The 17213-nt window shown below is 39.7% G+C and overlaps 1 protein-coding gene across 1 annotated transcript in view; it reads left to right on the top strand.

Moving 5' to 3' along the window:
* Positions 1 to 16911, top strand: part of LOC113395938 (dynein axonemal heavy chain 2) — a 43876-nt gene extending 26965 nt beyond the window's left edge. The window contains exons 43-79 of the mRNA XM_064215982.1: positions 323 to 506; positions 691 to 809; positions 911 to 1017; positions 1280 to 1441; positions 1651 to 1799; positions 1991 to 2106; positions 2526 to 2678; positions 3550 to 3689; positions 4083 to 4224; positions 4458 to 4639; positions 5073 to 5196; positions 5271 to 5474; positions 5537 to 5641; positions 5716 to 5942; positions 6361 to 6590; positions 6845 to 6999; positions 7474 to 7573; positions 7766 to 7890; positions 8266 to 8488; positions 8776 to 8951; positions 9312 to 9482; positions 10079 to 10278; positions 10434 to 10597; positions 10946 to 11092; positions 11222 to 11367; positions 11448 to 11608; positions 11734 to 11938; positions 12038 to 12223; positions 12290 to 12474; positions 13374 to 13515; positions 13599 to 13679; positions 14159 to 14326; positions 15139 to 15241; positions 15367 to 15524; positions 15761 to 15876; positions 16339 to 16472; positions 16697 to 16911. Of these exons, the coding sequence (XP_064072052.1) occupies positions 323 to 506; positions 691 to 809; positions 911 to 1017; positions 1280 to 1441; positions 1651 to 1799; positions 1991 to 2106; positions 2526 to 2678; positions 3550 to 3689; positions 4083 to 4224; positions 4458 to 4639; positions 5073 to 5196; positions 5271 to 5474; positions 5537 to 5641; positions 5716 to 5942; positions 6361 to 6590; positions 6845 to 6999; positions 7474 to 7573; positions 7766 to 7890; positions 8266 to 8488; positions 8776 to 8951; positions 9312 to 9482; positions 10079 to 10278; positions 10434 to 10597; positions 10946 to 11092; positions 11222 to 11367; positions 11448 to 11608; positions 11734 to 11938; positions 12038 to 12223; positions 12290 to 12474; positions 13374 to 13515; positions 13599 to 13679; positions 14159 to 14326; positions 15139 to 15241; positions 15367 to 15524; positions 15761 to 15876; positions 16339 to 16472; positions 16697 to 16836 (5730 nt within the window). The 3' untranslated portion in view covers positions 16837 to 16911. The remainder of the gene's footprint in view (positions 1 to 322; positions 507 to 690; positions 810 to 910; positions 1018 to 1279; positions 1442 to 1650; positions 1800 to 1990; positions 2107 to 2525; positions 2679 to 3549; positions 3690 to 4082; positions 4225 to 4457; positions 4640 to 5072; positions 5197 to 5270; positions 5475 to 5536; positions 5642 to 5715; positions 5943 to 6360; positions 6591 to 6844; positions 7000 to 7473; positions 7574 to 7765; positions 7891 to 8265; positions 8489 to 8775; positions 8952 to 9311; positions 9483 to 10078; positions 10279 to 10433; positions 10598 to 10945; positions 11093 to 11221; positions 11368 to 11447; positions 11609 to 11733; positions 11939 to 12037; positions 12224 to 12289; positions 12475 to 13373; positions 13516 to 13598; positions 13680 to 14158; positions 14327 to 15138; positions 15242 to 15366; positions 15525 to 15760; positions 15877 to 16338; positions 16473 to 16696) is intronic.
* The last annotated feature ends 302 nt before the right edge of the window (positions 16912 to 17213 follow it).

Here is a 17213-nt window from a genome sequence, read left to right as displayed (position 1 = left end):
TTATTACAGTTACGAGTATTATCTACGTTTCAATTCAGCTTCCTCACAGAATCTCAATATCTATATTTATCGATAACGGAAAATGATTTGACCAGTTTACGTCACTGTCAATCCTTATACATTTAATCATTTACAAGCTGCCTCCACGTGTAAGCAACGGTCAAGCCATTTTCTACATCCACTCAAATCCATGACTCTGCCAAGCATATTCAAGAAGCTCCCATCCGAAACGGGTACAAGGTGCGCTAACTTAGCGTGAACTTGACCTAACGCGGCGTCGGGAGCCGGGTGTGCAGGGCTGAGGCGAGCGCTGTGTGCGCAGGACATGGTGCTGTGCGGCGCGGCGGGCCCCGCGGGCGGCGCGCGGTCACCGCTGCCGGCGCGCCTGCTGTCGTGCTTCCACGCCTTCTACCTGCCGGCGCCGGCGCACTCGCAGCTCGTCAGCATCTTTGGCACCATGCTCGACCAGCACCTGCGCGACTTCGACGAGGAGACCAAGACGCTCGGTAAGACGTGGCGACTGTAGAACCGGATCGTGTACTTGTAGAATGTGACCAGCGCTTGTGTCATTAGTTAGTAGGATAGTAGTAGTTAGTTGTGTCATCGCTCTTCTCGCTACGTGATAGTACAATTACTATTAATTTGATATTTGGTAAGCGGCCAACTAAAGTACTAAAATTTATTTATCAGGAAAAATTGTCTTGACGGCGACCATTGACATGTTTAACAACATCGTAGCAAAACTCTTACCGACGCCCAGTAAGATGCACTATTTATTCAATTTGAGGGACATATCAAAAATTTTCCAAGTTAGTATTTAAGTGTTCGTACGTATATTGGCTTACAAGACATCAATTATTTTACTATTGTTTGTATGCCTAACCCGAACTTCAAGAGAGTATATTTTTAGGGTCTTTTACGAAGTAATAAAGACTACCAAAACACGAAACCACGCTTCCTGCGATTGTGGGTACATGAGTGTTTTAGAGTATTCGGCGATCGTCTCACTGAAGAAAAGTTAGTTTGTCAATCATAGAAAGTTTCATAATCAATTATTTGTCACCTATGAACGGTTTTGTTCAGTAACTGATTCGAATTTCATTTATTATGTAAATAATTATGCTGTCCCTTTTCGTAATATATCGTAATAAAATTTAGTTAAATATAATAATATATATATTTGGTTTGCTCTTATTAAATCAGCATTTTTTATCCAGCTTAGTTCTTACTTGATACTTTTATACAATTAACAACGGCTTTATAAAATTGTACACTCCAGAGATCGCGATTGGTTCATGAACCAAGTTGGGGATATGTTGGGCAAGCACTTTGAGTTGACGTTCCACGCTTTATGCCCCAGCAAGACTGCGCCAATATTTGGACACTTCCTCAATCCTTTCGAGATTTATGACGATCTTAACGACCCCAACGCCTTAAGGAAGTGAGTATTTAATTATTTATTTTATTACATCTCTTGCATTCTGTGTTGTGACTGAGAGATTTTCTAAAATTAGTATGCAACATTCATTATAAATATTACAACACGAAATCCTAATACAGCTACTACAATAATACACAGCTAATACAATAGTACTCGGCTAAACGTAAAATCGAAATAATTACTCGTTTCTGAGACTGTTCTTCCGCCAGATACATCTCTAACCAGATGGAGGAGTACAACAGTTGTCCGGGTGTAGTCAAGATGGATCTGGTGCTGTTCAAGGATGCTATCGAGCATATCTGCCGTATCGTGCGCGTCATATCACAGCCTCGCGGACACATGCTGTGCGTTGGAATAGGTCAGGAGATGCTTTTCGTAATTTTGTATTTATTTATAATTTGTGTATTTGATATTGTTTTGAGCTGAATTATTTTATATTAAGGAAACAGATAGAGATCTTATGTAAATTACAAGAGTCTTAGAGCGACATCTATAATTATAAATGTAATTGTTACCGGTCTATTTATCGTCAGTGCACTTAAATTTTAGGTGGATCTGGACGGCAAAGTTTAACTCGCGTGGCGTCTTACATTTGTGAATACAACTCGTTCCAAGTGGTCGTAACTAAGACTTATGGAATCAAAGATTTCAGAGAAGATTTAAAGGTGAAGAGAATAACATGACATGTTTAGAATAATAATTAAATCCAAACTATATTTTAGACGAATTATTTAAATGTTGATTAGTACATTGACCTATCTATCACGGATAAAATGCTGATCCCAAACCGAAGCCAGGCCTAACGAAAACGGGTTTAAATCCTTATTATGCTCGATATTAGTAAAATATCACGAGAAGTCCTGTATGTATTGAATTAAATTATTACGTGTTGGTAGGGCTTTGTGCAAGCCCGTCTATCTAGGTAGCCATAAGTGAACCAACGTTCCAAGATTTATGGCATTGGTGATGTAAGGAATGGTAAATATTTCTTACAGCACTTATGTCTGAACAGGCTCCAAAGAGAAGAGAAAGTTAAGTATTTATAGGTTATTTAGCGTTTTTTCTAAAATAAGTTATAAACTAGGTGCTGTACACTAGCTGTGGCGTTGACATCAAAACAACAACCTTCATATTCTGCGACACTCAAATAGTCGAGGAGACGTTTACTGAGATCGTCAACAATCTTCTCAGTAGTGGAGAGGTTACGAATCTCTACAAGGCAGATGAATTTGAGGATGTAAGTTAAACGCAGTAAGACTATTTTCTTTGATCGTAGGTTGAAAGAAAATCTTAAGGATAAGTACTTTGAACTTGTAGTACTTTTGCTACTGATTAGTTTGGATCTGAAGAGGGCTTTTGAATACTTAATCTCTTCAATATTTTAACGGTTCTAGTGTTTATTGGTTTATATAAATTAATGGAAGTTAAGGTACCAACTAAAAGCTAATTAATGGAAGCGCTATCTTAACTAAAAGGTAATTTATGAACTTTTGACGTCAGTGCCGCATGAGTATCTATCCACGCCCGAAATATAATTCGATAAGGTGGTGAAGAGCCTTAAAATAAAAATACGATTGTATTATTATTAATATTTAGTGTGTCTATGTTTATATTTATAAAAGAAAACTATATTTTTGTGAGTTAAAATAAATATAAAATGTAACATTTAATCTTGTCGTTTTGGGTAGTAGTTGTCTTGGATATCTTGTTCACGTGGATAGTGGACGCTAGCATTGGATATTTATTAATAAACAACATTAAACAAAGCCATACATTGTGATGTAATTCTGACCGCTTTTGTCCGCGGTGGCGTCTCAAGGGAGGTCATTTTAAAGTGAACAAGTATGTGCGCAAATACAGATGCCCTCTCTATTCTCTCACATGGGAAAGCGAATCTGACGCGACCGGAGATAATTCAGGTGCAGGACGCCTGGATTCTTGTTCTTTCCGATTCATTCAGTTCTGCTGCTAAGATTTTCTGCCATAGAAAAATCCGATAGAAAGAGTTCGAACTGATCGGATCGGATTGCGACTATTTACTAGATGAATAAACCAGAAGCCAGTTTGAGCCAGTCTAAAAATCTGACAAATCTGTTTAATTTTAACAGATAAAACAATCACTGGAAAAGCCGATGAAGAATGCGAATTTAGTCCAGACGAACGAGTCTGTTTACTTGTTCCTAGTGGACCGCGTCCAAGCCAACATGCACATCGTGCTGTGTTTCAGTCCTATTGGGGATGACTTCAGGTATTTTTGATTTTAGTACTCGCGGTGCCTTATTTTTTTTACAACATAGGTAAGGATAAGGGTACATGACCAAATGGGAACAGTGGTTTGGTCACTCTTGTTGCACCGCATATTTGTGGTGTCAGTGTTACGTGAATATAGAAAATTTATGTACATACTTTTAACATATATTATGATAGCGGATGAATGAAACTAATATAAGTTCTAAGAAAGTGTTGGTGCAATAGATTTGCACAAAATGTTAATGGATTAATTTCCTCCAAAGTAATAGGCGAAATTAATTCTATTCATGTCATATTATACAAATTCCCCTCTTATATCTTCTTCTTCTTCTTCTTCGGGAGTCTTTCTAAAAATACTCTTTTTGAACACAATATTATCTCCATCTAATAGAAACCGTATACGGCAATATCCAGCACTAATCAATGCTACTACAACTAATTGGTTCCTGGAGTGGCCACGTGAGGCGTTGCTTGAAGTGGCTTACAAGTTTCTTGAGGGAGTAGAATTATTGGCCTCAATCACCGGGCCCAGGGTGAGTCCTATAAACGTACTTTAAATTTAAATACACATGAATGTTTGTTATTATTGATGTAAGACAATTATAAAAAAAAATGAAGACGTATGAGATTATGTACCAACATAGGATGTGTATAATAAAAGATCCATGATGGCTAGAACTAGTGAAACTTGACTGAAGTTTTTTTTTTTTTCTGTGTAATAGCAAAAAGGACTTGTTTCATAATTTGGATTCTGTCATCGTTTTAGATCCGCAGGAAGGAATCTCTTGTAGAAAGTCGAGAAGATGCTTTACGAGCATCTGTTGCGTCTATAATGTCACTGATCCACTCGTCGGTGGGCCAATACTCGGTGAAGATGTGGCGCGAGATGAGAAGGACCAACTACGTCACTCCCACTAACTATCTCGAGCTCGTCTCTGGATACAAGGAGTATGTCGGATTCTTACGTCTTCATAATATTTAGTCAAATAAAATGGAATCTCTTTTTCAAATTTGCTATTTATTTGACCACCAGTTTGGTATATAAATTAATAATTTTTAAAATAAATAAAATATTAAAACATTTTTTTAAAGCTATTATTATAAAAGAAAAATTTGATGTATCAGTAAAGGTTATAGTATAAAAGTGGCTGCGTATGATTGCTAACGAATATATAATTGGTTCTGCGAGAATATGACATGTAACCTGGTATATTCTGACCAATCTGACTCGTAATAGATTACATAAAATTGTAAATGCAATTCTACTTTAGTTTAGTCTGTAGTGGTTAGTTTATTTCTATATCGAGTAATGTATTTACCTTTATTTAGATAGATTTAAAAATATTTATGAACCATCTACACCAACGATATAACTTTTCAGGATGCTACGGCTCAAGCGAATCGAAATAGCTCTCCAGGCGAACAAGCTTCGAAACGGACTGGGGAAAGTCGAGGAAACCACCAAACTGGTCGGACAAATGTCCGAGGAACTGGCCATCGCTCAGGTACGACGCGAACGAAGGACGGACAGGGTCCGCCTTAGTCTGGGGACTGGTCGTGACTGCGAGTCCCCCCGCAGGTGCAAGTGGCGGAGTACACGGAGCAGTGCATCGAGTACATGGGCGTGATCAACGCGCAGCAGCGCAACGCCGACGAGCAGCAGCGCAGCGTGGCGGCGCGCAGCAAGAAGACGCAGGAGGAGGAGGTGCAGTGCAAGAAGCTGGCCGACGCCGCCATGCGGGACCTCGCCAGCGCCATGCCCGCGCTCGAGGAGGCCGTCAAGGTGAGTGCCCGCCCCGCCCGCCGCCCCCGCGCTGCCTTGTCTAATGCGTACCTCCCGCGTAGGCCCTGGACGCCCTCAACAAGAAGGATATTACGGAAGTCAAGTCGTACGCAAAACCGCCGCAGAAGGTGGAGATGGTGATGGAAGCCGTCCTTATATTACTGCAGGTGAGTCCGATATCCGATGTAACCACTAGTGATTATGATCGAACAAATATAGTAATGGTGGTTCTCTATTGTAGAAGGAACCGACCTGGGCGGAGGCGAAGCGGCAACTCGGCGATCAATATTTCTTGGACAGACTACGAGAGTTCGATAAAGATAATATAACTGACAAGACGTTGAAGAAGATCGGTACATACACGGCTAAGCCGGACTTTGATCCCGAAATAGTGGGGACTGTCTCCCTCGCAGCCAAGTCGTTGTGTTTGTGGGTACGAGCCATTGAGAAATATGGAAAAGTTTACAAGTAAGTGACGCTCATGTTCACAATAATGACGGCGTGATATACATATGGGATGAAGGGTCAATTATTGATTAAACTTTAGGTTGGCGGACAACGAAGTGTGAGCGAACGTAGGTATCGTGCAAAATGAGACAACGTATGGATGAGATCACAGCAGTTTCAAATAGTTACCTAAATCACAATTAGTCACTAAGTACTGAGCAGTTCCTAAGCAGATAGTGTCGCGGTCAACTTTCAGTAACCAACTGAACTGAAAGCACACTGACCACTTCCCACCAACACTCTTAACAGTGCTAATTTGTGGCAAATTGTATTTCGCTTTCGGTCATAAATATGGATGACGTCAAGTTAATCTGTTTGACTATAGGATAACTGCCGAAAGGTTGGTACTTATGAACGACAATATTCTATGTTATTTCAGAATAGTAAAGCCAAAGAAGGAACGCCTGGAAGAAGCATTAGAATCTCTGCGCATGAAACAGCAAATTTTAGCCGAGGCACGCGCCAAGCTGCGGGAGCTGAGCGAGATGATCGCTCGCCTCCAGAAGGAGTACGACGAGAAGCTGGCGCAGAAGGAGGAGCTCGAGAGGAAGTCGAGAATGCTACAGCTTAAACTAGAACGCGCTGAAGCGCTCATTACTGGGCTGTCGGGTAAAGATTTTTAATAATTAATATTGATAATCAATTTATTTTTTTCTTATAAATAAAATGGATGTAGATTTAGAAGTTAATTCGATTCGACACCATTTGTAACTGTGAAAATTGGCGTTTGTTTTTTATGCAAAAGGATTTTTTGTGTCCACTCTGTGGTTACTCATATCATATCAATTGCTATGGTTTGCTGGTCATTAAATGCTTAATTTTTTTATACTTAATATATCGTTGTTTCATTTAATTGCTAACAGGTGAACGAGAGAGGTGGGAGTTGACTGTAGAGCGGCTAGACAAAGAGTTTGATAACCTACCCGGTGACTGTCTCATAGCTACCGGCTTTGTGGCCTACCTCGGGCCTTTCGTTTCCGAATATCGTGAGGACTTGATGGGAGATTGGTTCAAGGAAGTACGTGCAGGATTTTTTTTTTAAATCATTTGCTCGACTCGTAAGACGAAATTTAATAAGGGTTTAATAAAGTTGGGACTTGTATAAAGAAATAGAGTTCAAGTGAGTCTGATTTATTTATACATATAATAAAATTGGAGTGTTTGTATTATTAAAATAACCGCTTTTTACTTTTTTTTTTTTCACACGGTATATACCAAAATATAGATATTTTATTTAAATTTTTGTCTGTCTGTTTGGCTCTTCCGGTTAATCTCTGGAACGGCTGGACTCATTTAGTCGGGACTTTCATTGGCAGATAGCTGATAGGCTACAACAATAACTTTTTTCTTAAATTCAAACACGCATGAAGTCGCGAGCACAGCTAGTGGAATATATGAACCGTAATAGACGAACAGAATTATTTTCGCGTTAATAATATTAGTATAGATAGTAGTCAATTTCATAACTCACATTATTATTTTTGAAATCTAGGTTTATAACGAAACGTTACCAGTAACAATGGATTTGAGCATGAAGACTTTTCTGCTCGATGATGCCACATTGAGAGATTGGAACTACATGGGACTTCCAGGTGCTTACGATCATCATCGTCATATTATGGTACTAGTTTTCGTGGGTTAGCCCTCGCCTCGTGTCAGGGGATGTTCTCAGGTTTTAGGTTTGATTATGTCCTTTTCTGTAATCCCGACAATGTGTTCGGTTAAGTTTCACACTAATTAGTTTCAATTTAATTAACATGAGGCTTTATTACACTGATTTATAGATGACAACTTCAGTGCTGAGAATGGTATAATAGTGGTGCGCGCGACTCGCTGGCCGCTGGCCGTGGACCCGCAGGGACAGGCGCTCATCTGGATCTCCAGGCTGGAGGAGAAGAATGATATACAGGTCTCAGCAGATTTGATAGAGGGGTTCAGTCGCTAACTAGATCACATTAATCCTCTATTTTCGACCATGTATTAAAACTATGTATATAACCATTTCCCCCTCCCATGAGTGATATATGACTTATAGTTGTTGTTACTATTGTGTCTATTTCAAATGAAGCACACTGGTCTATTGTCCCATATTTAAACATAATGTCATAAATGAATATAACCCCGTAAACAATTACGTTTATGGCTATATACAGGAATGGATATGGGGTCCATATTTGATTATCAGTCAAGAAAAGTCTTTGAAGCGTATACTTTTTCAATTATTTTTAATAAAATAAATTGCATTAGAACTGTAATTTGAAATTAAATTTGATTGTTCTAATAGATCGTCGATTTCGGTCAACCAAACTACCTCAAGATCATGGAAACCTGTCTATCACAGGGCCAGCCTATTATAGTCCAAAACGTAGGCGAGGTCCTCGACCCGTCTATCGCGCCTATATTAGACAAAGCCATCGTTAGAATTGGCGCTGACTTGGTCATCAAGTTTAATGAGAAAATGGTGCCCTACAATCCAGAATTTAAGATGTACCTCACTACAAAACTTGGTAAATTAATATTTTTGTATCGTATAATATGTTTAATTGTTTTTATTCATAATTATTTCATTAAGTGTTATTAGAACTGTGAATGTGAATATTAGTTTTAATTCCGAAGTGATAAAATAATTGGCGAAATTTCAGCTCTTTTCCTGATGAAAAAAGTTTTTAAATTTCTTTAATTACTTATCGAAATATGTTTTCACTTTAAATTATTGTTCAATCAATCTCAAAATCCCTCTGATAACAATTCTATTCACGTTTTCCAATGCAAGAAACTCATGGTTTTCATCCAGGTAACCCAGTGTATACGCCAGAGACTTTGACCAAGACGACAATGGTTAACTTCGCGGTGAAAGAACAGGGCCTGACAGCGCAGCTCCTCAGTATAGTGGTGCGGAAGGAACGGCCGCAGCTGGAGACTATGAAAGATAACCTTGTGATGACCATCGCCAATAATAAGAAAGTTCTGGTAAGTTACGTGAAATTAAATATTTGTATTCAGATTATATTATTAGGCAACTTTTTAGACGACGAATTATAATAACCAGCTGTCTGAATTAATAGTCTTTAAATGTCAGCTAAAGCCTTCTCTCCGTTGAGAAGGTTTGGCGCTCCTCCAAACACGTGAAAATTTTCATTAGAAACGTGCAACTTTCCTCAACACGAATTAAACACTTGATAAAGGGGTGCTTTGAAATCATCCTCGGTTAAGATGCACTGGTGATTCATACGCTGAGTCAGCTGTTGTTATATGAACTTAATCTCTAGATATTAGCTAGTTAACTGTTTTTCGATGTGTTTCTATTCGATGTTTGATCTCTGTTCACAGATAGATTTAGAGAACGATCTACTCCGAATAATGTACGAGTCACAGGTGCCTCTCCTCGAAAACGAGGAGCTGTTCATCACGCTACAGACTTCACAGCGCACGTCGCTCGATGTGAAGGAAGCTCTCATCACGTCGCAGGACACTGAGAAAGAAATAGACAGCGCTAGACAGGTCTCACATCAATTTAGTCATATTTGTCCATTATCCGTTAGTGGAATTGGATTTTTATCTCTAATGTTGTACATTTCTTTGTAATCGAACTAATTTTTGCAAAAATAATACTAACTGAAACCCTTGAAAACAATACTCGCAATGTCATCATCATATACAAATTCATTTCACTTGTTTCAAGACGCTTAATTTTCCGAAACTTCTTTGACAAATATAAATATTGTTGAATGTCTTAAGGCGCAGATATACGAGAAATTACTTTCCAAGTTCATTTACATTAAAAAAAGACAATTAGAAAATTATTAATTATTTCTAATTGTTTTTGTATTAACAAAATATCCTCTGAATTTGTTATTATTAGGTTTTAACTTTTGTGCTTACATTAGAATAAGAGAACTATCGGTTTGATTTTGTAGTCCCTTATCTCACCAATAAATCAGTGCGGCATGATACACTTTCCTCCACAATTGGCGGGTAAAGTGGGTGAAATATTTCCGCGTAGGTATCCATAGGTAACAACAAACTATATCCATCGCTGAATATGAACAAATTGAATTGAAATATAAAGCATTCGTTTCTTTCTTGCCACTCTCCAGGGCTATGTGCCAGTAGCGGTGCGTGCTTCGGTACTTTTCTTCGCTCTGAACGACTTATCTCGCATCGACCCCATGTACCAGTTCTCGTTGGACGCCTACATCGACCTCTTCACGTACTCCATCGACCGCAGTCCTAAGGGCGGCGAGCTGCAGGACAGAATCAGCAATCTTAATGAATTCCACACTTTTGCTGTGTACAAGTAATTTTGAAAACAATTAATAAGACATATTCTCTGTGTATGTAACACCGGCTCACTCACCGTTCAAGTAAGACACAACAATACCAAGTAGTGCAATTTGGCGGAAGAGTGTCTAATATGTGTCTGGTGCCCACCCATCGTTTTTCTTTCTTCAGGAACACGTGTCGTGCACTATTCGAGCGTCACAAGCTGCTGCTGTCCTTCCACATGGTCTCTCGGATCCTCTTTCAGATGGGCAAGATGAGCACACACGAGTACCTGTTCCTGCTCAAAGGCGGAGTGGTGCTGGACCGCTCCGAACAGCCTGATAATCCTACCAGTGAGATAAAGTTCTATAGAAAATTATACAACTAATATTGAATTCTTGTCTTATAAGATCGGTAAGTAATAACCTAGTAAAGGGGAAAAAAATATTTGTTGCTGAAGGATAGTAGAATTATCTAGAAATATAATCTAGAATCTATCATTGTTTTGCTACTGACTGACTGACTGACTAGTGTGATATATTCTTAAGAAATATTATATTATGGTCGCGAGTGTTTGAGAGATTAGAATTATAATTTATATTATTATAATAAAATTGAAACAATTCGAACACATTAATATATTTTATGTAAAATAGTTTTTAATTTTAATGGTAATTAGAAGATACATTGTCTTATTACAGATTGGCTACCCGACGATTGTTGGGACAATATTACAGAGCTGGATAAGTTACCCGGTTTCCATGGTGTCATCGACAGCTTCGAGGTGTTCTCGAAGGAGTGGCGGGATTGGTACCTTCATCCCGAGCCGGAATCGCAGCCGCTTATTGGTACGTTCAATTATTTCTTTATTGGCTATCATTTGGGACATAAATAAAATAAATAAACAATAGTAGGGGAATAAAAAGTAAAGTCAAATTTTCAATGTATCGATGCACACATGTGCGCACCGCCCGCAGGCGACTGGAACGACATCTGCAACGAGTTCCAGCGCATCCTGTTCGCGCGCTCGCTGCGCGTGGACCGCGTGGCGGCGTGCGTCAGCGCCTACGTCGTCAACGTGCTCGGCCCGCGGTACGTCGAGCCGCCCGTGCTCGACATCAAGGTGCGCCCGCACACGCAGCCCCGGAGCCCGCTGGAGCCGCCCGGCCCTCGCTTGTTTATGTAGCCGTTTGCACCGCGCAGGCGGCGTGGGAGGAATCCACGTGGAAGACCTCCCTCCTGTTCGTGCTGTCGCCGGGCGTGGATCCCACGTCGGCTCTCATCCAGCTGGCCATCGACGTGAAAATGTTCGACAAATTCCAGTCCCTCAGTCTGGGGCAGGGGCAGGCGCCCACCGCGGCGAGGTGGGTCTTTTTTTTAAGTTTTCGAAGCGCATTGCGGATTCTCCTCCTGGTGCAGTAGACGCATAGTGTGTAGACGAGCACGGAAAAATATTTTAAAGACCGACCATATTATGCCGCGCTCATAGGATGCTGGCCCACGGCATGAAGGAAGGCGGCTGGGTGTTCCTGGCGAACTGCCACCTGGCGTGCGTGTGGCTGGGCGCGCTGCGCGGGCTGGACAACCCGCGCATCCACCCGCGCTTCCGCCTGTGGCTGTCGTCCATGCCCGACGACAAGTTCCCGCTCGGCGTGCTGCAGCGCTCCATCAAGATGACCACCGAGCCTCCGCAGGTGACTCCAGCGATTCGGGCAGACGAGAACTCGGGATTTACTTGGCTGTTTAAAAAATTGTGTATTTAACATTTGCCGATGATCGTTTCTGTTGTTTAGGGTCTGAAGGGCAACTTGGTGAGGCTGTTTGCAAATTTAAACGAGGATAAATTCGACGAAGCCACTCCCAAGTATAGACGGCTACTCTTCTGCGTGTCCTTTTTCCACTGTTCGCTTATAGCGCGCAAACGTTTTCGTCAGCTCGGATACAACGCCGTCTACAGTTTTAACGATTCAGATTTTGAGGTAAATGCAAATTTATAAATGATCTGAGCTTTATATTGATGAGGCACGGGCTAAGTAGTTGTTTAGGTTTCAGATAATCTGCTTGCAAATTACTTGGAAGAATATGAAGAAGTGCCGTGGGAAGCACTCAGGTATCTTTTCGCCATCATCAACTACGGAGGGCACATTACAGACGATTGGGATAAACGTGTTCTCATCGCGTATATCAACCAGTTCTTCTGCGAGGAAGCACTGGATACGCCATTTTATAGGTAGATATTTGAACATAATAAGATTATTTATATGCACATTTTTAACCAACCATTAAAAAGGTGACATCCGTCTAAAAGGTTAGTTTATGTATGTTTGCTTATATTTTTTATAATACATTAACATTTGTTATATATATGACAGAAAAGCTGGTCCCGGCTTGTTTTTAAAAAAAAAACATGACATCATTGCTGACGTCACGAATGTCAGGGTTTGGATTTGTATCCATCCTCGAAGGTATGAAATTAAACTCAGGAAATATTCTTCTCTGATTTATTCCAAACTGAGGAGGTCCGATCGCTCCGACGGCTCGAATAAGTCTCTCAATACCGGCGGGCGTTCGGCCTTTTATAACAAAAATGGGTGGGGGCCCTATTCACTCAATTTAACACCTATTTATGGACGGTAAAATATTTCAAACTAATTTAACATCTAAAAATTCACTAAATATTAATAATTTAATAGTCAAACTGTCTTCAATTATTAAAAATAATTAAAACAATAATTTCCGGGCGCGTGTTTTTCTTAAATACGTGATTTTCCGCCGACATATATAATTAATTATAAGTTGTTAATTTTCCAATCACAAGTGAGTAAAAACTACATAAACAAAATTTGACATCGTGTTCACAGTCATATGTCGAGAGCTTAAATAATGATACTTATTGTTGACTTTAAAAAAGGCGTTTCGATGTCATGACCAAGTTGTTGTCGGAAATTTTGAAGTAAAATATATAGCTGAGCTATTTGTGAATCGCATTGTTAGCAAGTAACTGAGGTTTGTTTATCTCTAATCCTTCTTCGATTGGAATAGGCTATAAGTATACTAACTGACATACAAATTACGGTAATACTAGCGAATGTTTTCTTCACACCAATATCTGTATTCCTTACCATTCAGACTATCAAGCATACCCTCGTACCATATTCCCCGTGATGGTAGCCTCGAATCGTATCGAGACTTCCTTGATCTATTGCCGGCTTCCGAGCGAGCTGAGTCTGTGGGACAACACGCATCGGCTGACGTCGCTACATTGGCACAAGTACTTTATTAAATTTTATAAAACTTAATTAAATGTTATAAAAAGCTTAAAATATTTTTATGCTGGTTTTATTTTTTGTTTAGGATGCTCGGATCATGTGTTTGACTCTGTTTGCATTGGCATCGACGGGGGGTGGAGGCGGGGGAGGCGGGGAAGATCAAAAGGTGAAGCCCATCATCAGATTATACTTTATTTTTAAAAATAAAACAGATCCATTTGAATTGTCTGACTCTTGAAACTAAAACATCAAAAATCGAATCAATTTAAGTTTACCTTTAAATTTTTGTTACTTGCGGAATAAATTGTTTATTAAAGTCTTTAAACCTTCAACAATTAAAAAAAAAGTAAAATAATTATCTTACTGCATAGTATCATAAATCTTTACTTTCCGCCATCTTGATGTCGAGTCAAGTTTCGTTCTGTAGTTTTTGATTAAAAGGTCAAAACGAGTTTTTTTTAAAATTCGCTTTCTATTGTCGCACCGCTAATAGCTTTATGAACAAACCCGATTTAATACGTAAATGTATAATGGTGTTCAAGGGTTTTTAAAAAGTAAGGCTAACATTATTGAGTTACAACTTTGAAGTTTACAAAATCATGAAATGTATTACATCATTCGTTATACGAACGGCAATGAAATAAGGTGGACGAGCTCGCAGCGGAGATGCTGTCCAAGTTGCCATCGCGCATCGACGTGGAGACCACGGAGCGCATGATGGGGCCGGAGATCGTGATGCCGATGTGCGTGTCTCTGCTGCAGGAGATCGGGTACTACAACGTGCTCATTGGCAACATAGTGGCCGGTCTTCAGGTGAGACACAATTATCTACTGCGACCATTTTTATAATAATTGTAAAAAACAATCGTTAAATATTCAAAATTAGCGGTCGGACTTCGAACGTAATTCATTGAATTATTCATAAAAAAAATCGATTCATTGTTTTAAGTTGGAAATATAGACAAGGTATTTTTGACAACAAAACCTAAGAACCTTGTCGTTTTTAAAATTAAACAATCCAAATATCCAAGAGAATGCCAAAAAACGCTTTTTTGGTATTAAAGTTTGTCATGCGTTGGAATCTCACACTCCTCTGTGCATAGCATAGTGTTTGATTAGAAAAGGGCCCAAAATTTTCTTCTCGCGTATCCTAAAATGTATTTTTATAAGTAATCCTTAGGCTGCGGTGGTATTCGACCACGGCTAACCTCTATTTTTTTTTGTTGAATTGATAAATAGAAATAATTGAGGTACCGACTGTTAGATGAGTGAGTAATAAGCGAATATTTTCTCGTCCCGTACTTTTCAGAAAGCAATTGTTTTCCCTTGTTGTGTTTTAGTTTTTAAACGTAATTTTTATTCATTATATTTATAGGGTTGGCGTTTTATGTCCCAGCACCGAAAAAGATAGGAATATAACGATTTTTACGGACGTTCGTTGGAAGAAAGATCATGTAACATAATCAAATTGTTGTTACTTTTAGGTTGATTCCTGGTCTTCGTACTGGAAGCTAAGGAATAACATTATAATTTTTTTGGTGAAATGTGTTGCAGTTTGTGTTTTGTTTATTCCAAATGATGGTTTTCTATAAGGAGAAAATTAACTAAAACATGTTTTACCACAGGAACTACGTCGTGCAATCGAAGGTCTGGTGATAATGTCTGAAATACTAGAGACCATGTACTCCTGCATCTTCGAAGGCAGGGTACCCGGGTTTTGGCAAAAGGGTTAGTTTAAAAGATCAAAATGACTCGTTTCACACGACCAGACAGACCAGACTGTTTAATGACTAAAATAAGTTTAGCGTTTCACGACTAATAAGAAATAAACAAGGGGTCCGCGCGTGTGGCAGGCCGGCCGTCGCTGAAGCCGCTGGGCGCGTGGTGCCGCGAGCTGTGGCTGCGCGGCGCGCACCTGTCGGCGTGGGCCGGCGCCCCGCGCGCGCCGCCCGCGCTCTGCTGGCTGCCCGCGCTCGTGGCGCCCACGGGCTTCCTCACCGCCGTCATGCAGGTCTCTTACCTGGCACTACGTGTGTATTGGGTGAACTGCAACTTCTTGTATAGAAGAGAGAAGAATACGGGACAGACCTCTTCGACGTGCAACCAGCCTTAACTTACTTTACTTACTCTTTCTAAGTTTTAATTAGTTCATCCAACTTCCAACTAGCATACATTTCCACTTTCCTTATGACAATGTGTATCTTTAAACGAGTGCGCCGATTTCGCTGATCGTTACGCCTCCGCTAGACCACGGCCCGCGGCGAGAGCTGGCCAATCGACACTCTGTGCTGGGAGTTCAACGTGATGCCGTTGGAGGAAACCGCCTTCGTTCGTCCGCCGAGAGATGGCGGTGTTTATATCAGGTCACATATTTAATACATTAATCTTCACATTATTGAAGTCACAAATAACTTGACAAATCTCGAATTCGTTTAATATACAAAAAATGGAAAATCGGCATCGGAAAATGCGGCAAAATCGTTCGGGATCGCATCATAATTTCCTATCATTTTTTTTTTCAGTAATTTTGTGGTATACCTTCGTTCAGAGCAAATATTTGCCGTATACAATGATACAAATTCGTCCAGTCATGATAAACCTGCGAATAACTCCAATATGTCAATACTTACAAAATAATTCACAGTAAAATGTCCATCTTATTTGACTACTTTGATGTATCGCTTGAAACCGACTAGAGGATAAGAACACGTTTTTATCTATTTGCGTTATTTGCTAAATTTCCGTGTTAATAAAAATAGTAAGAAGAGTTCTATGAAAAGTTACCTTATTATGATATAATTAACATTACATTCGGTATCATTCAGGGGCTTGTATCTGGAAGGAGCCAGTTGGTTCCGCAAAGATGGACATTTGCAGGAGCCCTTGCCGATGCAGCTCGTCTTCCCCATGACGCCCATACATTTCAAACCAGTGCGATCAACGGGCAGGCGGCTGAGGAGTAAGTTAGAAACCTAATATTTTTCAATAGCTTTAAAAACTAAATCTAAACTTCGTACTTTATTCATCTAGTCTGCTAATTTGATAAATTACTGAACGCTCATTGGTCGCATATTACGTCATCGGCTGTCATGAACCAATGAAAGTTTAGATTAGAGGCAAATTAGTAAATCTGACTTTAATAATATTTAATTACATTTTGACATTTAAAAAAACGTTTTGTAGATCGTTACGTCTGTCCGTGTTATTACTACCCTCTGCGTATGGGCGCTTTCGTAGTGGCCGTCGACCTCCACTCTGGCAAGGAAACCTCCGATTTTTGGGTCAAACGAGGAACTGCCTTACTCTGCACTCTATCTACTTAACTCAGGTACCGAATATAATAATAGTCGATGCTGTTATTTTTATTTATAAATATGATACGTTTAGCTTAATAAATTACATTTGTTACAAGAAAAATGATTATAGTTTAAAAATAAATAGCGGTCGTTTTACTTACACACACCAAACACGTTTGCTTAATTTATAATTACAACTCATCTCGTGAGCAAACTTGTATGTTTCAGATGAGATTCTGATACTTTTGCCACACATCGACCATCCTATATGAAGGATACTTTGAAGATGTTTTTGTGGCTAATAATTTAATAATTAACTTGGTGGTAGGCATAATGCAAGCCCGTCTGGGTAGGTATCACTCACTCATCATAAATTCTGCCGCTAAACAGGAATACTTATTACT

This window comes from Vanessa tameamea, chromosome 10 (assembly GCF_037043105.1).
Source record: "Vanessa tameamea isolate UH-Manoa-2023 chromosome 10, ilVanTame1 primary haplotype, whole genome shotgun sequence".
NCBI lineage: Eukaryota > Metazoa > Arthropoda > Insecta > Lepidoptera > Nymphalidae > Vanessa > Vanessa tameamea.
Note: the sequence above shows the minus strand (reverse complement) of the source record. Positions and strands in the feature narration are given on the sequence as shown.